General features: G+C 36.8%; 1 protein-coding gene across 1 annotated transcript; it reads right to left on the bottom strand.

Moving 5' to 3' along the window:
- Positions 1–13,605: 13,605 nt before the first annotated feature.
- Positions 13,606–26,286, bottom strand: LOC139971972 (uncharacterized). The gene is made up of 6 exons (XM_071978842.1): positions 25,906–26,286; positions 21,659–21,724; positions 20,723–21,019; positions 19,397–20,299; positions 17,332–17,530; positions 13,606–14,794 (listed from the first exon to the last, which is right to left on the bottom strand). Exons 1-4 carry the CDS (start codon positions 25,970–25,972, stop codon positions 19,506–19,508), a joined length of 1,224 nt encoding a protein of 407 aa, XP_071834943.1. The 5' UTR covers positions 25,973–26,286; the 3' UTR covers positions 13,606–14,794; positions 17,332–17,530; positions 19,397–19,505.
- Between the last annotated feature and the right edge of the window lie 1,335 nt (positions 26,287–27,621).

Genomic DNA, 27,621 nt, shown 5'->3' with positions numbered 1-27,621 from the left:
ACATCGAAGTCACTGTCACCAGCACAGGCAAATTACTCAACCATTGAGAAGGAGACATTAGCACTAGTATTTGGGGTAACCAGATTCAATACTTACCTACCTTCATAATCTAAACAGATCACAAACCGCTTGAAATGATAGTGAAGAAAGAGAATACAAGTGCATCTCCAAGGCTTCATAGGATGCTGATCAAGAGGTTACAACTTAATGTCATCTACAAGCCTGGAAGCACGAGGATCCTCTCCGACGCGCTCAGCCGACTCCCAAAAACAACATAATGCAGCTACATACCACTGGATCTCAGAATGGAGGAACTGGTCATTGATAAGCAGGGGGATCCCACCCAACTGGATCTCATCAACTTCGGTACAATTAAATAAGAAACACTAAGACTGGAAACAACCCATGACCCAATTCTAAGTTCGCTATCCCAAGTTGTCAATTCCGGGTGGCCGGACAAAATGGAGGATCACCTCAAAACATGCGTCCTTACTGGTCTTTAAGAGACCAAATCGGGGTTGCAAATGGAGTCATCTTCAAAGGCAGACAGATCCTAATCCCTCAACCTCTCCAGGCGGATATCCTTCGCCACCTGCATGTTGGAAATCAAAGAACTGAAAAGACACCTCGCCTTGCAAGAGAGTCAGTCCTTTGGATAAAAATAAACAGTCACTCCGACCACATGATTAAAGCATGCATTACTTATCAAGAAAGTCAACCCAGTCAACAGAACGAAACTCTGGGAACCACATGACATCCGATCAACGCCTTGGACAAACCTAGCTGAAGACCAATTAAATCAAAGACGATGACTACTTAATAATCACATATTACCATTATAAGTACCCAGTTGTTCATAAACTACCCAACACCTCAAGTAGAAACTTTCATCTTCTTCGGATCACTAAGAGTGATTATCTCAGGCAATGGACGTCAGTTCTCCGGGAAGCCCTACGAGGAATGATGTGAGACATGGGGAATCACATACAACATCTCATCACTAAGGTATCCTAGATCAAATGGAGTGGCGGAGAGAATGGTGAGAACAGAAAGAAAAACATCATGGAGAAGAGGAAAAAAATCTGAACAGGATAATCAGATTGCCTAACATACCTTTCGCATCACGCAGGTCAATAGGAACAGCATAATGGTTACTGTATGGGGATCGCCACTATGGGTAGTAGATGCCACCTCAGGTCATAAGGAATTGCATGGGGATTGGGTATTTGGGTATATTAGGATCATTAGTTACAAGATGGGGATCGCCACCATGGGCTGTAGAGGTCACCTTAGTTCATTCGGTATATCGTAGGGCTTCCAATCCTTAGGTCAACGGCATTAATTCTGCACTAGCCAATTATTTGCTTGCTCTTTTCAATCATGTACAGTACGTAATTTCCCAGTCATTTTGGTTTTGATGATAATCGTAACCTTTGTAGTCATGCAGGTGGATGAGTGTGTGTATGTGCGCGTGGGTGTTTTTGTGTGTATTATACGTGTACATCTTAGCAGAATATAGGTAAGGATGAGGAAGGTATAGGTAATCTTCATCGTAGAGGGTGGGTCAATTTTATCGATGAGATGATGATGACCAAAAATATATCAAGGTCTTTGACATGAGATCCGGGATTCGATTCCTACCTTCGCCTGACGAGTCCCAAAAAGACGAATCCGATCTGTTCCTTTACACCCATCTGTGTATAGTAGGCTATACTGTGCCTGTTCACGCTGATTCTTATTTTAACGTTAAATATATCAGTAACATCATCTTATTGCTCTCAATCTAATAAAGATATCTAGTATCTGCATGTCATATCTTCAACTCGGTTACATATATTGCAACGTAGAAAACAACAAGAACAATGACAAAGAAGCAATAATGCCAACGTTATCGTTACCATATTAATTTCTGTGAAACATCAACCATACAACAATTACCAGATGAATACATTCACCTCATCGATTGGATAATTCAGCAGCCTCCCTCATACAACTTCACATTTAGTTATGTCATACAGTAGCAAATAGTTTTCAATCACTCTTGTGCAGTTGGAAATAATATAGCAGACGTTGAACAAATCATTTCTTTTCGACTGTTATGCCGATAATGTAGATATCGGAGTCCTCTTGTCTACGGTTCGTATTATATTCTTATGTGACAGTGACTCGATACTAGACCTATATGTGGTAGGACCTGGGATTTTCAATAGTAAACACGGTACGTGCTATAAATATGATATCTTAGTTTAGTTTAGCTTTTTAAGGCAATTACTACACATATTTCTTAGTACTAAATAAGAAAACTAATGACATGTAATATGGTGGAATTATACCCTGTGCAGGCCGTTATATCACCCCCCCCCCCCAAACACAATCAATTATAAACAAAAACATGTTAAGAAATAGTTATTCACATAATATAGTCTTCACAAACAGTTCGGAAATGAATTTCTCGATAACGAACTGAAATTCGTAATAGCGGATTTTAAACTCGTAATAACGGCTTTCAAACCCGTTGTTGAACAACCTTTGTATTATAACGAGTTTGAATCTCGTCAACTTGTGGTGAGTTTCAAACGAACTTAACGAGATTAAATATACTTTAAAAGTTCCCCACTGGGCCAGTGTATGTTCATATACTCAGTGGAGATAATAAGCAGACACGATCGGGTTTGTCACCCCACTCAGCACCCACCCCCCTCCCCCACTCCCAGCACAACCTTCAATGTTAAGGCAGTTCGCATGATGGAAGTGATCGGTGAACAATGATACAATGTTCTAAAGATCTCTTCTGAAGCACATGACCTCACTAAAATAAAGTAATATATAGGCACTACTAACTTACGTTACATGCTGCACCTGATGTAAAATGCAATGTTTGTGGTCATAACTAGTACATACTTTATTTTGTTCTATTTTGCAATATAGCTTAAGATGCATGGACCAGTTTCCTTAAGAAGGTAAACCACATGAAATTTTGGAACCTACACACAGACATGACGCCCTATTAAACATCAAATACGAAGGTGTTAAGCATTTCGATTTGTAAAAATGACATATTACCATTGATTAATAGTTTCTAAAGGATAACCTTGACCTATTTCATTGACGTCACAAGAAACGTTTACACTAGAAAACCGTGATTTTGAAAATTGTTATGGACAACTTTTATAAATTGGTGTTGGGATAGAGCGCCATCAGAACAGAACGCGGTATAGTTATTCAGCTACAACAACAGCCGTTGTACGTGAGGCACTGAATTTGCAGTTCGCACCACTTCGTCAACTTTTGCGGTTGGTTTGAGCTGTTTCCTTCTGCTTGTCACTGGTCACTTGCACTTTGCAGGCATAAGAACTGATATGGGTCCAACATCTTTTTCTACAGATATAACTTACTTAAGTAACATTTGTTTATTTCAAGTGGAAAAGTCCCAGTTTTGACATGCATCTTACAACTCACTGTTTGTCCTTCTTAGTAGGCCTTAAAGTTTGGTTTGAACAAAAAGCCATTTGATAAATCTTTCAAAAGCCTGCTGCATGATTCTGTCTTCAGTTTTTGTTAAATAACAGAACATTTCCACTCTGAGCAAAGAATCTGTAATTTAATAGTAAGCGGTCTTGACAACAGGTTTCACACACATTTTTTTGTAATAATTGGCATGGCTGTAAAATAACATTAACTACAAATGTTAAAGAATAACCAAAAATTACATAAAATATTGGGTGAAACTTGTTGCCAGTACTTTTACTTCTAAAATCACAAAGATCTTTGTACAGCGAGTTGTAATACGTGTTTAACTGTGGCCTGGTCGAGTTTGCAGTGTTATTTTGAAGGCAAGCGTTGTTTCTTCGTTACAGATAAACGCTTACATCCCTCAAGGGAAGAGTGATTGTATGTACCTTGTGATATAAAAAGAGATAATTTATTCTGCTCTTGTGAAATTCAACAAATTCATTGCATAAACATTTTCCAAGTGGCAAATGTTCAACAGTTGCAAGACTGGATTATTAATCAAAGTTGAACATGACTATGCGTAGTAGCGGAGTTAGTCTCATTAAATTTGTGGATTTTTGTTTTTGATAAAAAAAAAATAACATTTCATCTGACGAAAGGAGGACACATTGTCACCACCAGTTTGAGGTGGCAAATGTATTTTTAAGGAAACTTACTTTCAAATGTTATAATTGCAATATGCCTTGAGATTATACTTTTGAAGGACTCTTACTATGATGGCCATAACTGCCAAGAAAGTTTTTCCACTGTATTCATTATAACTTTGTTTGAAATATCTATCAATTTGGCCAATTTTGAAAGTTTGAAAATCCAACTTTGTGCTCACATAGTATATTGAGGGGTTGGACCTTCTGGGGAGATCTAGAACCATGACACAAACAGCAATTTAACATTATATGACACAAAAATATGAGACTTCCGTAGATATGGGTCAAAACTGTGAATTGCATAAGGTCTCCTTGAACTTGAATACAAAATATGACTAAACAATTATCTAGTGCATGGATATAAAATAGTAAGATGAATGTCATGCTTTCAAAGGTTTTATCTTTCAATTTTTACAAAGTTTGCATTGATTTATCATTACTAAGACATAGATTCATGGTTGTTATGTGTATGAGGGCTATAATGGGTTTCGTACCCACAATAATTATCCCGTTTCGTTCAGTTTAAAAATATCCCCTTCATATTATGCAAGGGTTTGTTTAACATATTTTGCATTAATTTTGATAATATTTCGTTGATTTTCTAGAACTTGATTCAGAGAGTGTTTTTAGATTCCATGTATGCAGGGTGTGTGTATGTGTGGGGGGGGGGGGGGGGGCTCAAGCCAGGATGAAAACGTTTTTCATTTTGCTTTGATACAGTGTTTGATATAAAGCAATATATTTATTTGGGTTGCTGTTGCATCTTTATCATGTAAAATTTCCTCATGTTCTTTACAATACCCAGTGTCTTGTATAATTTTTTCATAAGTGTAAAGATCTTCAGTGTTGTTTCTACCAATATATTGTATTGTTGATAAATAACACTGTATTCCATGACTGTGTGTAGGTTGCAATTTGTTTGAAATTGTAAAACATATTAACAGGGTCAATAATGCAACGTCAGGGGTTTGATTGTTTATATCTTTTTATAGGTCAGCATTTATAGCTTGTCCGACATTTCGTGGGCGCTTTTCCTGCAGAGATGAACACAAGTAATACACAAATAAGAGACATCGTTTCATAACGTGCAATATATTAACAAGAACTTGATCACTGCTAGAGGTAATAAACTTGTTATAGCACTACATAAGCTCACAGGTACACAACCCTTCTGCGTTCCTGTGAATATATCATGGTTAACACCTGTTCAGATCTATCGTTTTGGTTATAACGCTTTAAGTGGAATAATAAATCCCATTATAACAAAACACTAACCGATAGTAATCTTGTAGGTCTAAATCGTCATTTTGTTCATTAATGGTATTAATTAAGCCCACACACACGAAATCACCATCGCATAGATTCATTCAGCCTTTGCAAGGAATCAATACACTAGCTCGGTAACTTAGTAATTTTAATTTTGGTCGTGATTATTGTATGTCATTTAGATTTTTACATCAAGAGAAAAGACACTTGAACAACAACAATGAAAGGAATGAGATTACCCTTCACCTGTGGTTAATTCTTCACAGTGACCATCATATATATATGTATCAAAACTAGTAATTATTCAAATTTCTTTTCGTTTAATTACTCTAAGCTAAGGTACGCATTTGAAATGTATGGTACAACAAAAGGATCATATACGTAAGACCACTTCAAGCCTCATTTAAGTCTTTACTTACAAACCCAGTCGTTATCCCACTTGTCGCCTTGAAAAGGAGATAAGTCTGTTCATGATCAGAGTAATTCATTCTTACTACCCTGTGCAACTTTATTCAATATTACATATTGTAAAAATAAGTTACCTAATATCGTTTCTGCAGCTGTGAGTATTTCCGGTGATTCTATCAACACTTGTATCAGTATTGCTTTTACAGTAACTCGAAACAATACTCAGCCTGGTAAAAATTGCTCCTCGACACCTGTTGCTTCACCTTGTGGTAGCCCATTTCTTCATTTAAAACTCTTTAAAACTCTGCTAACAGTAAATTAAAGGTAGAACTTGTAATCGCTTATTGGTAAGGCACTCACATTTCTATCCTTGTCACGTTAATTTGTTCCATCTCATGTTTATCTGTTCTTTCTTTATCCATTGATGCGTTATTCACTCATTTCTATTCATCCCGTCTTCATTTCCTTTTCCCTTTATTTTCCTCTCTATTCAGTCTTCCCCTGTCCTGTCTCTTTATTGTCTATAATCTGCGGAGATCTTTGTTGAATTGAAGCCTGTTTGCTTCTTTTCCATAGCTCTTTCTTAATTATTACTAGCCTTGTAAACAGTATTTCTGTTTCCTGGTGTCCTTCACTTTGCATTTTTCTACTTGTTTTTGTCCTGTGGAGTGTTTGATAATGTTATCCACTATTTAAATTTCTTAAGCCACACATTCTGGTCCTCGTTTCTTTTCCATTGAATGAATTTGGACGTAAACTCGACCAGGCCACAGTGAAATAAGTATTATAATCCACGGTACAAAGATCTCTGTGATTTTAGAAGGAAAAGTAGCAGGCGCGTATCCAGGATTTTCAAACCCGGGGGGCGCGAATTACTATCTAAGCGGAGCGCCACCATCGGTTGGCGCGCAGCGTACAAGAAAATTTCTTATTTTGATACCCCCCAGATCACCGGAAACGGCACTTCTCGGGCTTGAAATGACCAACCAGATGTACACTTTTTGCCTGAGAACCAAGTATTTCCTAATAGTTTTTTTTTCTTCCATCCATAACCTTTTTGAAGATTGTCAACCCGGCACACATCATGTTCGACCTGATCGCATCTCCTGTGGGTCTTTGCTTTTGTATGTGATTCTACGTCGCGGCCCACAATACCCGTCAGCCCCACTTTTCAAGGTTTTAAGCCCCATATTTGTTCAGAATTTGAAAATTCATATTTCTCGTGAATAAATTCACTTCAAAACATACCCATAATGTTGTACAAAATTTCATCTATAGACAACCAATATAGAAAAACTTCCTTCAACCCCTAACAGAGCGGTCAAAATTGCACGAGTAGAGGGAAGTGTGATGCACAATGTTGGTCAGATATTTTCGAAACTTCAGACACAGTTAATTCATTGGTGTACAAATATTAAAACTTCTTATAACGGCTATTATAAAACTTGGCTGAAGGAAATGAAAAAAAATAGCAGATATTTCCGAAACCGAACACTACACACATATGCGTAGGAGGCGCGGCGGCAGTGGCGGAGCTAGGGGTATTGGTCAGGAGGGGCGAGAATGGTCTGTAGGGGCGCTTTCGACACTATCTAAGCGGAGCGCCACCACTGGTTGGCGCGTAGCGTACAGAAAATTTTTGAGTAAAGATACTCCCTAGATCGCCGGAAATAGCTAATTTGCAGATAAACGAAGACTAAGGTGTCATCGCCAAATTACACCAACAAAATGTGACAAATGTCAATAAGTAGATGAGAGCGCAATAAAAAAGTCAATAATCTAGAACAAGTAAAAGTGGTAAAGGGCTGAAAAAGGCGCCAGCAGTCCATTTGAGTCCGTCAGGGGGGCATCCGCCCCCATGACCGTATGGACGCTCCGCCACTGCGCGGCGGGGGTGCAGCCCCTAATTCGCCATTACTAATGTAAAAGAGAGTTTTGACATAATTGGACCTCCATGCTTTTTATACATCTACATGAGACATGTCGTTGTTTACATGAGCATCCCGCGGTATACTGCGCAATTTGAACGGACCGTACGGTACATGATGGCATGCGATGTAATAACCGATGCTTGCTTATATGATATTGACATTAACACGTTGAGCGCGCGCGAAAATTTTTGGTTATTTTTTCAGGCAAGTCGGACAGTTTTGAGGCTTTTCATCCTGGAACGCCATTTTCATGCTCACTGATATGATGTGATATCTGCTGCTTGCGTTACAAATTCAAACAGGCGCGTAGCGAGGAATTTGTCAAGGGAAGGCGAGGCCTGTAGGCAAATTATCTAAGCGGAGCGCCACCATAGGTTGGCCCGAAGCGTACAAGCAAATTTTTGCCAAAAAATGTCTCCCAGATCGCTGGAAATGACACTTCCCAGGCCTTGTAAGTTGCATCTAAGCACTTCTATTTTGAAATTACTTAGCGATATCATTAAAAAAAATGCTGAATGGAGGGGGGGGGGCGGGCGGTCGCCCACATCCCAAAAATCGTCATGTTCCCCGACGACGCTGTCGAGTTCGAGACCAGCCAAAGTTGGTTTCATAGCACAATTCTACACACGCGTTATGAGAGACCATATATAGTATATAGATCATTAGTGAGAGAGGAAAATGGAAACGTCAAAAAATGGAGTTGTCGGTGTAAGGGGAAGGGTGAGTCACACATTTACGAAATCATTGATCCGTCACTGGCTACCCTTCAGCGCTGTAATGATGTCACTGTTCCTCTTTCTCTTCCCGATGTCTTCGCGTTTTTCTTTTACTCCCTCCTTTTCTCCTTTTTCTCTCTTTCATCATTTTCTTTTCCCTTCCTTCCTCTCCTCCTCCTCTTTTCCCCCCTTTTTTCCTTTTTTCTTCTCTTTTTTTTCTCTCCTCTTTTTCTTACCCGGGGGGGGGGCGCGCGCCCCCAACGCCCCCCCTGGATACGCACTTGAGTAATAGCAACAAGTTTCACCCAATATTTTATGTAATTTTTGGTTATTCTTTAACTTTTGTTAGAAATTGTTATTTTATAGACATACCAACAAGTACAAAAAAATGTGTGTGAAACCTGACACACCAATGGTCATAAGTAACAAACTGTGAGTTGCAAGATGCATGTCAAAACTAGACCTTTTCCACTTGAAATAAACAAAGGTTATTTAAGTAAGATAAATATATAGAAAAAGATGTTGGATCCAAATCAGTTCTTATGCCTGCATAGTGCAAGTGCCCAGTAAAAGAAAACAGCTCATACCTACCGCAAAAGTTGACGAAGTGGTGCGAACTGCAAATTCAGTGCCTCACGTAACCCGGGTGTTGTTATAGCTGAATAAGTATACCGCGTTCTAAACTAATGGCGCTCTATCTCAACATCAATTGATAAAAGTAGTCCATAACAATTTTAAAAATGAAGGTTTTCTAGTGTAAACGTTTATTGTATAACGCAAATGAAATAGATCATGGCTATCCTTAAGAAACTATCGATCAATGTCAATATGTCATTTTACAAATCGAAATGCTTGAAACCTTCGCTATTTTGATATTTGATGTTTAATAGGGCTTCATGTCTGTGTGTGTTGTAACTTGTTTCCAAAAGTACATGTGGTTTACCTTCTTAGGGAAACTGCTACATGCATCTTTAGCTATATTGCAAAATAGAACAAACTAAAGTATCTATTAGTTATCACCATAAACATTGCTTTTGTACCAGGTGCAGCATGTAACGCAAGTTAGTAATTCCTATGTATTACTTTATCTTATTGTGGTCATGTGTTTTGGAAGAGATCTTTAGAATATTGCATCATTGTTCACGGATCACTTCCATCATGCGAACTGCCTTAATAGGGAAGGTTGAGCCGGGCGGGAGAGGGTGTGTTGAGTGGGGGGTGCAAAGCCCGGCCGTGTCTGCTTATTATCTCCAATGATTATGTGAACGTACTCTGGCCCAGTAGGGAACTTTTGAAGTGTATATATATATATATATATATATATATATATATATATATATATATATATATATATATATATATGTCGTGGTTCGAGTCCCGGTGGAGGCTTTCACTGTTCTTGATTTTCCAACTCATTACGATTTTCATTTATATATATATATATATATATATATATATATAAATATATATATATAATCTCGTTTTAATTCCGTTATAACGAGTTTGAAACTCGTAAGTTAACGAGATTCAAACTCTTTATAATACAACGGGTTTGGAAGTCGTAAATATGAGTTTAAAATCCGCTATAACGAATTTCAGTTCGTTATCGCGAAATTCATTTTCGAACTGTTCCGGAAGAATGTATTATGTTGAAAACAATTTGTTAATATGTTTTTGTTTATAATTGATTTTGAGGGATGATATAAGGGACTGAACAGAGTATAATCCCACCCTGTTATATGGCATTATAGTTATCTTATTTGGTACTAAGATATCTATGTATAGTTACTACCATTATCAGCAAAACTAATAAACTAAACTAAGATCTCATCGTAATAGCATGTACCGTATTTACTATTGGATATCCCACCTTTTACCACGTATAGGTCTAGTATCGGTCATCGTCACATAAGAATAGCATACGATACGTATACAAGAGGACTCCGATGTCTACATCATTACGGTCGGTCGAAAAGAAATGATTTGTTCACCTCTTTCCTATTATTTCCAACTGCACAAGAGTGATTGAAAACTATTTGCTTCTGTATGACATTACTGAATGTGATGTTGTGGGAGGGGGGGGGGGCTACTGAATTATCAAATCGATGAGGTAGATGTAGTCATCTGGTAATTGTTGATTGATTGATGTTTTACATAAATTAATATGGTAACAATAACGTTGGAATTAGTGCTTCTTTGTTATTGTTGTTGTTTTTATCTTCGTATGAATGCATGTAACAGATACAGATACTAAGATGTCATTTTTTGGGGGTAGAGAGCAATAAGATGATGATACTGATATATTAAACTTTAAAAATAAAATCAGCGTCAATTAGGCAAAGTTTAGCCTACTGCATGGGTGGATATATTGGGACGGTTAACAGGGTGCACAGGATAAATGTATATATATATATATATATATATATATATATATATATATATATATATATATATATATATATCACAAATGATTTTCGAGTTGGTTAGCATCATGTTTGATCTCTAGAGTAAGGCAAAAATATGTCACCAAAAACAGAACTAGTATTGTTCGATACAGGTGACAAACGCCTACAGTGGAATTACGATCTACCTTACCGGTTTCGAACCTCTGGACATACAATCAGCGTCCATAGCCTAGTGGTTAGGGTGTCCGCGTACAGAGCGGGAGGCCCGTGGTTCGAATCCCGGTGGAGGCTGAAAGTTTTTTCACTGTTCTTGATTTTCCAACTCATTACGATTTTCATTTATATATATATATATATATATATATATATATATATATATCTATCTATTTATATATATATATATATAGAGAGAGAGAGAGATAGATATATATATAGATATATATATATATATATATATATATATATATATATATATATATATATATATATAATGAAAATCGTAATGAGTTGGAAAATCACCCTAACCAACTAGGCCATGGACGCTGATTGTATGTCCAGAGGTTCTAAACCGGTAAGGAAGGTCTTAATTCCATTGTAGGCGTTTGTCACCTGTATCGAACACACACACATATATATATATATATATATAAATATATATATATATATATATATATATATATATATATATATATATATATATATATATATATATATAAATGTAACCCTCCTTTCCTAATTCGGTCAAGGTAAGTAGGACAATGGGTCAGCAATATGTGTATCAAGTGGGCCTAGGCCTCAAGACAGGATAACATTGTCTCCAAGTCCGAATGGTTCAATGCTGATATTCAAAACAACTGCTGAGTCAGTTCTACACAGGTTTACAATGAGAGACACAAAACACAGAGAAATGTACCATGAACTACTTATATTTTCAATCCTCCAATTGTGGGAAATGGGGATGTTGTAAGGCTATCAATGGCACAATACAATAAAAAGGATCTACATTACAATTATGATAACTTGACCACACTCTTAAATATTAATTCTTGCAGTTACATAACATACTGGTTACTGTGGTACTGAACACGGTACATCAATATACAGCACAGGTGGTATAGACAATATTAACAATAATAAGGCTACAAAGTGCACTGTACTATACACTTAACATTTAGAACTTAGAAAAAACCTTAAACTTATTGTCTATGGCCATGACAAAGGTTACAAGAAAAGGAATATATACTTAAACTTATCTGATTTTACACTGGTGCTGTCGCGAACTGCTTGCTCTCTTGCTTAAACGCGGAAAGTTCATTTTCGTGAATTATGGTTCCGGGTTCATATTTACCATCTCGGCAAGATCCAGAACAGTGGCCAAAAAGATACTATTATGACATTTTCAACATAATTTAAGAATAAAGTTCTACTTGATGGACATTTTCAAAACTCTCTATTTATACAATACTTTTCCTGGGTATATTAACAAAAATATTATAATTATTTTTAAAGTATAAATTAAGTAAATAAGTATTATTAAATATTAAGTACAACAGATTAAGCAAGAGAAGTCTTGCCCTGTATAGATGAAAAATCAAACTATCCAGAACTTAAACAAGATACAGTTTTACCAAAACTAAGTGACAACAACTGTGGGTCACATGACTTCTCACCATCCTATTGGTTACTTCTAGCAAAGATGCAATTGACTAACTAATATGATGATCAATCAGAACATAAATGATGGATTAGTCCTCATAAATGTCACTATCTGCCTTCAATTTCCCAGCTCTGGGCTTTTTTTGTAACCCTTTCCCACCATACACTGTCCCTCTAAATATTTGTATATAAGTGTATCTAAAACAGATAACTGATTGTTTGCAATGATAACTAAGAATTACAATTAATCTCTTCTCAAACGGTTGTCTGATCCATGAACTGGGGCTTTAAAACATTTATTCATTTTGTAATTAATGTTAGAAATGATACAGAATTAATAGTTGCGAAATGAGGACAAGTGTATGCAATTTAAACAGTCACCAACTTATATTAACAATTTTCACAATCACTGATAGGCTACAACGTCTACAAGCAAACTAACAGAAGCAACGGGGTGGAGAAAAGGCAAATGACCGGTGATACAACAAGCATTTACCCATGGTGATCATCAAATCAAACGTATAGCTTCCTATATCGTCGACTCAGGTAAGAAAGTGAAAATATATAGGTTAAGACTAAATGAGACTAGTGGAGCACTAGTAGTTGTTACTCAGAGTTTAACGCGAAATCTGGGTTTACTCGTCTACTAATATGTCAGACATTTCACAGTCTTCCTTCCCCTTATATTAAATGAGATCAAAATAAAACTTATTGAGCAAATAAATAGTTCACTATAGTCAAACGATTTGAGGCTTCAAACCCTGAGGAAAACGAATGGGGAAATAAAATTGAAGGAACAAAATGTATCAAATTGCACTGAGATGTAACAAATACAAAAAAGGAATGACTAGGTCAGCAAAGAAAGGAAAAGTTCGGATTTGAGCTGACAGATCCGTTTGAATGATCTGTTTTATAAATGTTATTATGTTTGACATATCTTGTATCTTGAATAAAGTAAGTAATATATATATATAATATAAATATATAATATATATATATATATATATATATATATATATATATATATATATATATAAATAAATATATAAATATATATATATATATACATTGATGGTACAGCTAAAGAATCATACTTAAGACGACAAATTCTACAAAATATATTAATGAAGATATTTACTTATAAACCCGGTCATTATTCTACTTGTCCTCTGTACAAGGAGCGCTATTTGCTCAGAGAATTCTTTCTTACTGCTTGTGCTGTGAGCCATTTGAACTATTCCATCACTACTCGTATTAGAAATGATTTACAGTAACCTGCTACAATATACTCAGAAATACTAGAAAATGTATTTACAGTCACCTGCTACAATACTCGGAATGGTAAATTACTTCTCAACAACTACTGCTTCAACTTGTGACAGTCCTTTCTTCTTCTCTAAAACTCTTTGAAGAGGAAATTGAATATTTTTAAGGTACTCACATTCCTCTCCGCACGTTAATGTGTTCCATCTCATGTTGATGTGTTCTTTCTTTTCACAATTTAATTCTTTCTTCACTTATCTCTACCCATCCCTTCCTTGTTTCTGTTTTCCCTTTCTTTTCCTTTCTTTTCAGTTTTCTCCTGTCCAGTCCCTTTCTTGTCTATAATCTGCCAAGATCTTTGTTGAATCGAAGCCTATATTTGTTTTGCTTTTGGCCCATCTTTTTTATTTGTCACTATAGCCTTCTTAACAGTATTACTGTTTGGTAGTGTCCTTCACATTAGGTTTTATTCTACTGTATTCTGTCATGTTGAGTGTTTGGATGATGTTATCAACGATTTAAATTTCTTAAGCCACACATTCGTGTCCTTTGAAATGAATTTAGGAGTAAATTCGACCTTGCCATAGTGAAACACACAGTAGAGTCAGTATCCATAAATGGGTGTGATCTGATCGGACTCAGTCATTTCTTCTTTAATATTCTCTAAATATCTGGTTTTAGACCGGGGGTAATACGTCATAACTTATCGGGTAATATTACCTTTAAACGTTCTCCTGAAATCTTCCACAACAGTATATAACATTAACAGGGTGCTGGTTTTATCACGTCCATGAATATATGTATTCTCGGTGATCCGTATTAGAAAAAGCTCTGCCCCATTCCTCCACCATTTGTCACGCGTAAGGTATATACACGGGCTAAAATTAGTGAAGTCGAAGTGAGGATTACACTTTGTTGTCAGTAAATTCCGTTTCTTGTGTCTCTTTTTCAATCATCTCTTTTCCCTCTTCGGACTCCGTTTCTACAATCTAAACAATTAAAATAGGGCTGCAAACTGATTGTATATGACAAGGGTTACATAGCCTTCCATGGATGGCTGTAAATATACAACCTGTTACAGAATATAGAGCTAAACACATTTTCTTAATTTAGTTGAAATTTATCAAACTTACAGAGATCAAAACTTTCTTGTCTCGTTATTTACGACAAAAATATTATTGTCACATCATGCTGGAGGAGATGGGGTGAGGGAGGGGTGCACTCTACTGTTAACACTATTCCGGATGCTATAGTCACATGGTACATTAAGGGTATACATATATTGAGACGATGATTTAAGTACGTTGCTCATAAATTTCCATATATGTGTAGGTCTGTGCCTTTTGCAGCTGTTTATGTAATCCTACATTCGCTGACCGAAGTCCGAGAGTGGGAGAGGGGGTAGCCCGAACCCCACGAACCATGAACAGTGTTGCAACCATCTTCGTAGCAACATATTTTACAATATTTGTGCCTCTATTATTGTGGTTTGCCATTAGCGTAAATGCAAGTGGCGTTACCAGCAGGGGTGAAGGGCTGGGTCCCCAGTCCATTGTCTTGCCCCCCCCCCACTTGCCTCCAAATGACATTGGTGGGCAACAAGAAATATTGGACGAAAGTTACAAAATGCATTTAAAGACTTAGTTAAACCATTTCGCGGTTGATGCTAATCCGTAATTGATGGGAAGCAAATTAGGTCTCAACTTAAATATTATCCTATTATTTTGATTTCTACCATCCACTTCCCCTCGCCACACTCTACCCAACGACATAACCAGCCACCATGTATCATGTGTATTTATATAAGTTTATTCCCTCGTTTATATCGACCGTCCGAAGTTTATCTGATATTGTTACTTGGAAGCTGCAGTATGATATATTACGTAATTTCAACATCGCACATGTGAACTCATACAGACTGATCGGTCGTTTGAAGAGGCCTAACCGAAATATTTGTTTTCCAACGACGATACAGTTAAGCCGATTAATGTCATAAAACCGATGGACTATGGCCCTGGGCAAAGGCTGAGTGAATGAAGCCTAAGTCGATGAAGCTTCATATAAAAAAAATTTATTTAAATCATAATTATAGTAAATCATAGACAAAGAATTTGCTTAAACAGTACTGTTGAAAAAATATTCCAGACCAAAATGAGTACGAAAAAGGTGAACCCAATTGTCAAATCCCCTTGCAATAGCATTTTTTATTTTTTTTAAGTTTATTTTAAATTCTAAATTAGATTCGGTAATTAAGAAATTTTACTGAAAAACATGAATCGTCCAATTATAAGGAAAATACATAAAGGATTTGGTGAAGAAAGTGTGACCGATACCTTTATGTACTGCAAACAGTATAAGAACAGAGCACATAGGGTTATCAGCTAAGGGTATAGTGACTTTGCCCCACCCCCACCCACCCCGAATGAGAGAAAAGCAAGAGAGAGGGGGAGGTCGGTGGAAGTGGAAAGAGAAAGAAAACGTGAAAATAAAGAGAGAGATGGAGAGAAAGAGAGAGAGAGAGAGAGAGAGGTGGAGAGAGAGAGAGGGAAAAAATGACCCAAAGCTGGATAGAATTTGGATAAGAACGTAGAGAGATCTCACACAAAGTTTCAGAAGTGTAGAATACGGAACATCTCATTCCCATTTATGACAAAAAATAGGTTTCAAAGGCATAGCAGTTTGTTTAAGCTATTGCTGTAGGTAGCCTACATAGAGTAACCCTATAGAAAAGGAATGCGAATTAACAAATTGTATGGTTACGTATACAGGAGCAGAAATCGAACAAAAGTGCAGTTTTGGGCATTTATTCACTCGATTTGGCCAGCTTTATTCTTTAAATTTTGGCCGATTGTGTTACAGAAAAAATTGCAACCCTGCTGTAGGCTGTAAACATCAAACTGATATCAAACCTTGACCCCATCGTACTGTTTGTTTTGTTTTACTGGCTACTGCCACAGTGTCATGGATTAGACCAGACCATCCTAGAATTAGCTGCTATTTTGAGCGAGAAATTACCTACTTTTTTAACATTTGGATACAATTTTACATGGCTAAAGTCTCCAGTGATTGTATCAAATTTGAAAGCCCTGAAGCCTCTAAAGTCCACCATATTGTATAGGGGCTCTATAGCGGGCCCCTGGACCCCACTCAGATATAGCGCGCAGCGTTTTCTTTGACAGGTCAATCAATTGAATCCGCCCCACCCCCTAAGATGAAATCCTGGCTACGCGATTGACTTTCGCTACAATGCATCAAGTTCATATTTTTAGTTGGACTATCCCTTCGACAAATTAGAGGACGGAACTCAGGAAAAATCTGTTCAATTTTGGTAAAGAAACATACCAGTAACGTTACCATTATCCAAGTGTTTGGGAACGGGGCGTACTGCAAAAGTACCTTAAATGACTGAACCAGTCGCGTGCAACCCCCCCCCCCACACTCGAACTCTTTGCCCCCTTAGTCAACTGATTGCGCAGTTTTACTGTACTGTACCTTATTTCCGCCGTCTTTCCACTTACATCCTTACCTCCTTGAAATATAGGCTATCACACCGATTAGGATAATGATAAAGCTGATGACCAGGAGGCTGATAACGATCCAATGACAACCGCACTTTCTATTCACTTCATTTGGTGATGTCGAGGGTGACTGTGAAGGTACAGGTATGGTGAATGGCACCGATGAAGTATTCACATCATCCAATGAAAGATTCCCATTATCTGTCCCTGGAAATAAACAAATTATACAATATCAGAGCCATGTTCTGAGAAAACAAACACTTACCGCAGTTGTAATAAATATCTGAAACTTACATAGAACAATCGATCCATCCGAGGAGTCACCAAACATTTCAAAGGCTGGGCCCATTACAGTTTCTTTCAAATTAATGCAGGGCGCACTGATATTTTACAACATTAAAGTTGGTGAAGGTGCAATACTTCTAAACAGATTACTACGGCCCTTTGTAAATCCGCATCCTCATAGTAGATTGTTTTTAAATTTGGTGATATTTTATATCTGGCAACAGAAGAATGTAATAGGTTATTATGGCAATTCGAATGAACTTGTGTTTGTTTATCAACATAATAGTTTGTTTTCCTTATCTTTTATTTGGAAAACTTTATTTCAACCATCGTCGCTTGACATAGTAAGTATGAATAGTAAACATGAGACAAGCTGTACCTTTAAGCAGCTTAAAGGTAAAGAATTGATGAATGTAAATTAAAAAACAATGGGTTGAGGATAATCCAGAGAAGGTATAACTAGCTTATGTAACAATAGACAAATACAAGGTAAACGGAAAAAGTAAACAACAACAATAAACAAGCACAAGATGCAAAAAGAAAAACACAAAGGCAAAGTGAAAATTGAAACAAATTGTTCGTCGGTTATATACTTTGAAATTAGAAAACGCTATAAATGACTTTTAAATTAGATAAGACTATATGTAATCTGGCATCGCAGAAACTGGCAGGATTTGCAGTACGACGAAAAACGTTAAAGAAGTGATAGCTATCTTGTAGTCGATCAGCTAAAGAGTGGGTCCGATATTGATCAAATAATTATTGAGTTTGGTGTAAATATCAGTGGGATCGTCCTATTCGATATCATTATAGTGTATATTCTAAGGTAAATGGTTGGTAGATTGATTAAGTTCCATTTATAATTGAGTTTAATACACCCCAATAACGTTTGGTATGAATATTGTCGCTTAAAAGCGACCAAACATGAAGTCTTAAAGCCGTACTAATTTACTAACAGTATTTAGTCTACTACGAAATCAAACGTTGTCACGGCGGTTGCTGTCATATGAAACTTAATGTATTTATGTGCAACTTTTGCTTGGTACGACAAGAATTAGAAATGCCACTGGTCCACCAAGATTTGCTTTTACCTGGTTTGTGACGTTCCAACGGAAACTATAGTAAGTTGAGGAAAATTCTCGAAAAATAAATAATATGCAGAGTCAGCATCATTCTGGTTTAATACATGCATGATCCCAGTTTTCATTGGTAATTTTGTCATAAAAAGTCTTAGTTTCACATCAGTTATCGTCAAAAGAAAAATCTTTTTGGGGAGAGAGTGTTTTATAATGTGGGTTACTATTTCAACCATATATCCACAGAGGAAAGTAATATTTCTAAAAAGTTGCATTTGAATGCAACCCTACAGGGAACGTTGCCAGCTAATCAAGCAATCTAAATGTATCAGGTTTTAAGGATTAAAGAATAAGATTATAGTAACCGTAGAAAAGCTTTGAAGATCATTTGTCCTGATGACATCACATATCATATATTGTATTGTGGTTCACTTCCTGGTGGTGGTTTAACCAGTCAAAATAGGTTCATTCAAGAAACCATATCTCGAGTTAGGGACAAGATACTGCGATGGGGGTTCCAACTAATAGTGTGGAATATTTCCCTTAAGTGTAAGCCGTATATTCTCTGTCATGGGAATATCACTTTAAGGAAGTAGGGAACTTTGTTAAGGATATACAATCATTAGCAAATGTACATATAGAAATACTAGGAAGACCAGCACCAAGTTAACTCTTCCCTTTAATCTACTGTCACTCAGTAAGATCTTCTTACCATTCAGTTGTAATGTAACAGACGACACGTCACTAAAGCCAGATCCCGGGAGAGTAACAAGACACATCAGACATTGCGGATACAGGATTTGGCCGTTATAGCTGGTAACTTAAACTCGGATAGTCACAGATGAATTGCACACATCAAAGATACATGACGAAGAACCTGATGTTTCAATGATCGACACATGTTGGTTACCTATTTTCCATAAGATTTCTGCTGCAGGACGAGTGTTATTGACAACACATGTCAAGGTTGTGTTACCATCGTCAGCAACAATAATGCAATTGTTTTTACTTTGACATTGTTCAACGAATGATACACTATTGTCATCTGGTGTTTTGTAACGAAGCAACTTAATCGAAGTTCTTGTGTAAGTATTATTCTCAGGACACATTGACGTAAGTACAAGTGGGCCGTGATCATCATATTTATCTGCTACATGAACGACTTTGCCACTAGGTTCTGATGTTTCAATTAGCATTGTTTCTCTATCACAAGTATTTTTTAGTAGCTCATTATATCCAGTGTCCTCATTAATATCAATGTATTTGGCCCTGTATACATTAGCAAGATTTGAAGGTCCCATCAAAAGAACCGACGCGTTCTTCGTCCTTTCGGAAACTGATAAACCTGATGGGATACATGTCAAGTTTTGTACGTTTTCGATATCTATCTTTACATTGATGGTAGAAGAAGACACAAACATATCTGAGGATGGGTCCTTGTAACTCTGTTCAGTGGCGTCCGTCACTGGCGCCTCTGCGGTATCATTGTACCAAGTAAGAGTTACTGCTGGTCGTCCACTCATTGTACAAGTCAACTTGAGTTCACCATACCGAAACAAACGGCAATCATCACCCTGACAACCATCTATCGCGGGAAGCATCTGTGTTGTGAGAACTTAACAGCAAGAAAAATAGAAAAAGATACCTTCGGAAAGTAAACATCATTAAGCTGTTTAAACATATAATCAGCCTATTAGTGCTTTTATTTCAACATATTAACTCTGTCTGACTTAACGTGATACTAATATAACGTACTTATGAAGACATCACATTCTTTCAATTTCTATCCTTTTATTAACATGATTACTGTAATTGTGAGAAAATATGACGTCTGACGAAAATAGCAGCTTACCCTGATATCATATTCTTTCGGTGATTTTGTATTTAACGCTATTTCCCATAGTTCCAAAATCAGATATTTATACAAGACGAACATGTTGTCTGGTATACCCAGGTTTGCTATTGAGGTACATATAGCCTCACACGAGAGTGTAAATGGCCACACTATGTATCATCGAGATAGACGCACGGTACTTACCTACAACAAGTACGTCTATGGACATGGATACAGTGCCAGCTCCTATATTAGCTTCAACACGATACCTCCCTTCATCACTCATTGCTACGTTGCTAAATATCAGGGAACCGTTCTGAGCAATCGTCAGATCACCACTTCTAGGGCCCTTCTGTTGATTCCCCTTCAATCTTACTATGGATATTGGGTCATCCTCAAAATACCAGTAGATGCCGTCATTAGATTCATTAAGACTACAGTTGATGATGCCTGGTCGGTGCAATTCAATTCCCTGCTGAGATTTACATGAGAGCACGTTCCCTGATAAATAAAATTGAGAGTATTCAAATATTGTTAAATGCAAATTTCCCTTTTGTGAGTTACTGATGTTTATATATATAATATAAAACAAACAAAATAAAAGTAAATTAATTAAACAAAATTTCCAAATGATTAAGTCACTCCCATGCTTCTTGCATCCTCTCATTTTGGCTTTTCTCTCGGATGAAGATCAGATTGGGAGCAGATAAAGAGTAAACATAAACAAGTATTTAAGGATGAATCAGTGATATCGTAATACCTACGGAGAGTCAAATCTGACTGCGGATATGTAACCTCTAGGAGACGTTTATTTGTACAAAATGCTAATATTAGGCAGTGAATGGCAATCTTCTAAGTACACATTCATTTCCATCCAGTTGTCTATATCAAATTAAGCCTGAATATATTCCGTCGAGGAGCAAAAATCGCTGTCGTGACAGTCGGAGCTAAACATAAATCCAATATTGTGAATGAAGAGCAATACTACTAGTATGATATTTCTTTCCTTTGCTGTAATCTGTTTACTTTGAAAAAAATCCTGATGTGATTTTTTTTTTTGCAATACAATTCTCGTCAATGTTTCAAAGATCAATCTTATATCTAATAACATTGAACCGTTCATTATAATATCGTGCTTACCTAATGTATTCGGCACAACTGATAGCAGCAGATGCAAAGTGATACAAAGCCAAAACACACAACGATCTGAAAGGACAAAATGGCAGACGATAATGTGACATGACGAGTGGTTTGGTTTGAACATATTAAGGTCCAAGTAAATAATACAGCGATGCCTAAACAAATAGCCTATCAGGCAATCAACGGAATTGCAAATCTCATCCCAAATTAGGGTGGATGGTCATACCAAGTGTGAAGTACATGTGTGTTGAATTTTATTGACCCCATGATCTTTGGTATGTAATATTAATGCGTTCTCAACTTTCCAATAATTTATTTAAATAGTCATTTACTACCTTACGGGTACGACTCTTGCAGATATTTGGCATTTTAATTGGCATATGAACAACAGCTATAATAATAGTTATATAAAATATAAATTTCCAGATTTGTTTTTGTTATGTTGGAATATTCCTTTAAACGTTACCTTGAAAGAAGTTAACCCTACAATGTCAGTCTTCATTACGTACACCAGTTTAACAAAGTCTGACCTTTGAACTCCTGTAATCAAGTGACCTTTGGCGTAGCGTTATACATTAAATTAACACACTGTAGTAGTGCATATTCTGATATCATACATGGTGTGTGTGCTGTTGACCATTTTGTCATATCGGTGGGGTTATTTCACCTTTGACCCTATGACGCCGTAAGTCACGGTGACACTACAACACATGCCGAGTCATAAACCCACCACGTTAGAGTAACTCGACCTTATAGAGTATAGTTTGCGAAGCGTTTTCTTGTTTTACAAAATGTGGCCAAGTTTGACCGGTGACCTCCTTTGAACACGTGGATTTTGGTGTTTTACATGCATGAGAGACACGCAGAGCCTGATATTAGGCATGGGTTTATAGGTTTCAGTCATTTTGGTATACGCATAACGGCAAAAATTACATATATTTTTCGTTACCACTGATACGAACATTACATCTATGACTAGGCATTAATCTTATGACTAGGCATTTATCCACTCATTTTAATTCCATCGGTGTTACCGTTAAGAAACAATTCGTCAAATGCTTTAGATTACAAATTTGATATGTGTTCTCCTCTGATCACGTGACTTTTGTCTTTGTATATTAATGAATACAATGAAGGCATGAAGAGTCCTTTGTGAGTACTCGGGTTTGAGGACTTCGACCACATGGTCATTTTGATAGGCAGAATATCAAACATTGCAAACTCTACATGTTTACTGTGCATTAATAATTAATGCGACCGCCAAATTTCACGTGATCAAAGGGGTCAATGATCAAATTCGGCCAAACGTGTGTAAAAAAGTTTTAGGTTTTAGTTTAGGGACCAAAAAACATCAGTTTACATGAAAAAATGGCCGAAATTCTAAAACTTTTACAATTAATGCAAAACGACAGAAGTCATGTGATGAGAGGAGGTCAAAGGTCAAATTTGCGGGTAAAAATGTTTCAGCAACTACAGCTTTGCATAAAGCCGATGGACTTCAAAGTAAACTAAACTTTATTACTCCATAAACATAAGGAAAATTGTAGTACTCGCACAAGTCATTAAAAAACAAAATATATAAATCTAAGAACAAGTATACAGATAATAGTAAGAAATATGTAAGATCAGATATAAAAACGAAGCAGTAAAACATACACAATATGAGAGCAAACGACTTAAGTTGTTGTTGTAAACTTTAATTGTACGAGGGATGAAAGAATTCATTAGTAATTATCTAAGGAAGTCTCAGTCTAGCAATACCCCTATATATTAGTTGCCAGCATTAATGTGAATGTATGCCAGCATTATGGGGAAACCTCTCTGTATGAATTCGAATTAATATCCACATTAGATCAATTTTTATGTAGACATACAAAATTGCCTCCGAAAAAAAATCGAAAAAAAATTGTCATCATTAAATCAAATTACAAGCAGCATTTAATCGAATATATTGAATGTTGTCCATTGTGGCCAACCATACTCGTAACAATCTAAAACCTTCAATAGACAAATAGGCATCAATGCATGTGGTGATTTGTGAGCCCGGTCTCAGTAAAGGATAGTATGCTTGCGTTACAATACTGTTGTACACATTTAACATTAGCAACCCTTTTATAGCTCAGAATTTGTTCGAAACCCATTAAAATCGATGGCAAATACGGTTTATATTTCTTACGGCGCAATCGTTTCCTCATCCCTCCTGCTTTATCTCGTTTCCTTTTTCGAATTTCTTTTGGAGAGTCTATATAGCTGAATGTATACACGCCATTGTCTGACTACATAGAGAATGTAGCTCAGCCTATGAAGTCTTTCCTGGTGAAATGAACTGGTTGTTTTTCTCAGAGCATAGACATAATGTGAGTTATAACATCACCAAGACAACCCTCCAAGCCATTACATACATATTGCACAAACAAAATACAGAAAAGTGTCCATATAAGGTATATTAAAAGACGGTAAGGAAAGGAGAGAACAATTGCGTCGCCAAAAGAGCGGCGCCAAACAAAAGTCGATATCGATCAAACTTAATCGATATGCAAATAACTGAAACAGTGCATAATATGTTATAATGATTTTATGTACGGTACTGACAAGTAAATACCGTACCGCTGTATAGATATACAGAGTCTTATACTAGGCATGGGTTTAAAGGTTTCAGTCATATGGGTATATATGAATAACGGCCAACATGCTTTTTTTTCCCTGTAACTCTGACCTTTTAGTATATGAAGTCGGTAAGTAATACGAACACTACATCGTATGACCAGCCAATTATCCACCCATTTTTATGGTTAAGGAGAAGTTCATGAACGCTGTTCTCCTCTGATTATGTAGGGAGCCTCTATATTTTGAGGAATTTATTGGCCTTTGGGATTCCTATCTTAATGCTGTTAGGGTTGGTTTTGGGAGCCTAGGGCCTTAAGATTGAACCAGTCTAGCATTAGTACCGCCAACATAAAAATGTCATCCCTCGATCATTTTCACCTTTGTTTTTGCAGAGTGACTGCTTATTTGCATGTAAAGGTGTGGGAGGTTTGACCATATTGGCTTTCAGGCAATATCGGCTTTTGGGGAATCCCAAGATAAGCTCCCTTAAAATAAGCTTTTAAACTTGAACTGCTGGGGCTCCAAAAATTAGCTTATGAAGTGGCTAAGACTATTTGGGCCCAAAAGGTTGGCTTTTTCAAGGCCCCTAAACTGACTGGTATCAATAGCAAAACCTAATAATAAACCTATTTTCAAAATCGTCACAGCCCTGCGAATAAGGTGTCTGTGTACGTTATTCGCCGGGCTGCCCTGCGAATAATCACTTCGTTTCAGTAAACCCCTTTGCATAAAACTAATGGACTCCAAACTTAATGGTATGTGTATCGGCTTGGGTTGTATTGCCTTCATGACTTTTGCATCATACGGTTGAATCAAAATAACCGAAACACTGCATAATATGTTAGGTTGATTTTATATGATCACAATTGATTACCGTAGCCTTTAACTTGTTCGTCGTCATGGAAATGCCACGTTTGAAAACTTATTCAGGAGAGAATATTTAGGAATTTCGTCAAACCCCAACACAGCGTCTAGGTCGAATCCATACTGCTCCGTATACCAGGCACATCCCGTTTACATTTAATAATAGCTTTTTTTCATGCGGTGATTCATTAAAAGGAATTGGGGAAAACACTATATCTCAAAGTTTTGATTATACATATCTCAAAACTATAGCAATCTTACTATAAAATGTTGAATTTTCAATTCTCAAAATGTATCGTAAGTACTGTGTTCAACATGACAGTTGACGAGATAAAAATGTCACACTTTCGACATATGAAAGACAACATTTTGAGACAAAATGTCAATAATTTAAGATAAGATAGCCAAATAATTTATAATCTCTGTTTGCTATATCATCCATTCAATTTCTTGTTCTCTTACATAATGTATTCGTTAAGGTTGTATTTCTAATACTGCAAATGTAGAAAATGGAAATAAGTATTCAATTCAATGTTCATGAAACATGATGTGCATAGAATATTGATTCAAGACCAACATAATGAAGCCATGTAATCATTAGCTTAGGCATTTGCGTTGTAATATACTACGTACACCATATTGTACCATATTGTGCACGTAGGCGATACATAAATGGCGGAGACATTATTTATCAACCTAAGACTGCATCCATTGAGTAGAAATGCTGCTATAGGTTTGTCCAACCAATCAAGGATTTGTTGATGTATATCACTTACCTCTCGTGAATAATCTCCTCGACGAGGAGTTTATTCCCTTCCGAAATTGTTGATATGCGGTTGACATGGTGCCAATATTGGTCAAGAATAGCGTTTACACTTCAGTGTTAACATAAACCGTATTACGCATGTCTACACACATGCGCTGAATCATAGAGAGTGAAAAACAACTGCGATTGTCAAACCTGCCTACTCCTAGACAAGTAAATGTTCCGTATCGTGTGGCGCTTTCCAATTCTGCAAGATTTTTCACATTCAATTACATACGTATTTATAACAGTTCGGCAACATTTTGAACTTTGCAATGCCCTTTAACAAATCACCCTGATTCTGGTTACTTTGTCGATTCTTGACACCAAAATCAAGCATAAGTTGGTAAGCTAAAACGCACCAATAGGATCCTTCCCTGTTTTAAAACTGCCTACCTCTATATTGATGAAATTCGAAGCTAAACATAGAACTTGTATTTGCAAACTCTGGTTATTTCACTAGCCATGTGCAAGTATAGAAGAGAATGTATACATATATACCTATACGTATATGTAAATCAAACTTGTGCCTCATACCCAGCTGGGGCCCATCCTTTGACATCTCTAGGCTACCCATGCAATGTCAATATATTTTTCTATAATATTAGCTGATGTATCCAGTTAAGTTAGGCATAGGTATGTTACCGCTGCGGATCCCCTTCAGCTGCGTGTGCTATCGTCTGGTAAGAGTACTGCACAGGCAGAATACGCATTGAAAATAATTCTAAAGCGCCAAATTACACGATTTAGACAGTGAAATCTCCCTGAAATTTCCTCTGCACGTTTCCCTTCGCTTTCTTTCTTGTCTCTCTTTTACCAATTAAGGGAAAAGATAGATATCCTTTCATTGGGTGTTCATATCTGTCAGCTACCTTGAAAATGTGAATCATTTATTACATACGCCTAAAAGGTATCGAGAATGTTCGTCAAGAATGAAGAAAATATGAAGCAGTTTGTGCAAGCAGAGGATCACTTAACACACTTGATTCAGATTAACAGTCCGCGTCCTCAGAAATCCTCAAAAGAAATGTGGTACCTGTGGCTTTTCTCATGCACCACGGCAGTGTCCGGCATATTACGATAAGTGTAAAGCATGTGAGACGACAGGTCATTAGGTAAAGTATTGTCGAAACACAAAGTAAGACTAGCAACAGGAATCAAGGACAAAAAAAATAGTCATGATAAAGGGAGACGCAAAACAGGGCCAAGCCAAACACCAAAACAGGCAAAGATTCACGGAATTGATCATGAAGATCCCGACGATACCATTGAGAGTGGAGATGAACAGTTCACTGCTCAGTTTAAGAGTGTTACCATTTCTAGCATGTATCTTGAAACTATGGATAGTAAAGAAGCATTGGCAAATATAGGTGTAATATGCTCTCAGCTCCCGGGCAAGCATAAGCTTAGTGTGAAGGTAGATACAGGTGCGAACGGCAATACTCTACCCGTGCACACCATCTGTCCAATGTATCCAAATGACGAATAGAAAACCATCATTAGGTCATCACAGACACTACTTTAAGGCACACTATCATACATATGTTCCATATCTTGGAGTTATTACCCTTAAATACAAGCATAGTTAGTCTAAGTGGATTAACCAAGGATTTTATGTCGTAAACGTACCTGGACCCGCCGACATGTGACAGACTTGAGGTAGTTACTCTTCATATGCAACATTTAC

The sequence above is a fragment of the Apostichopus japonicus genome, chromosome 8 (genome assembly GCF_037975245.1).
Source record: "Apostichopus japonicus isolate 1M-3 chromosome 8, ASM3797524v1, whole genome shotgun sequence".
NCBI lineage: Eukaryota > Metazoa > Echinodermata > Holothuroidea > Aspidochirotida > Stichopodidae > Apostichopus > Apostichopus japonicus.
Note: the sequence above shows the minus strand (reverse complement) of the source record. Positions and strands in the feature narration are given on the sequence as shown.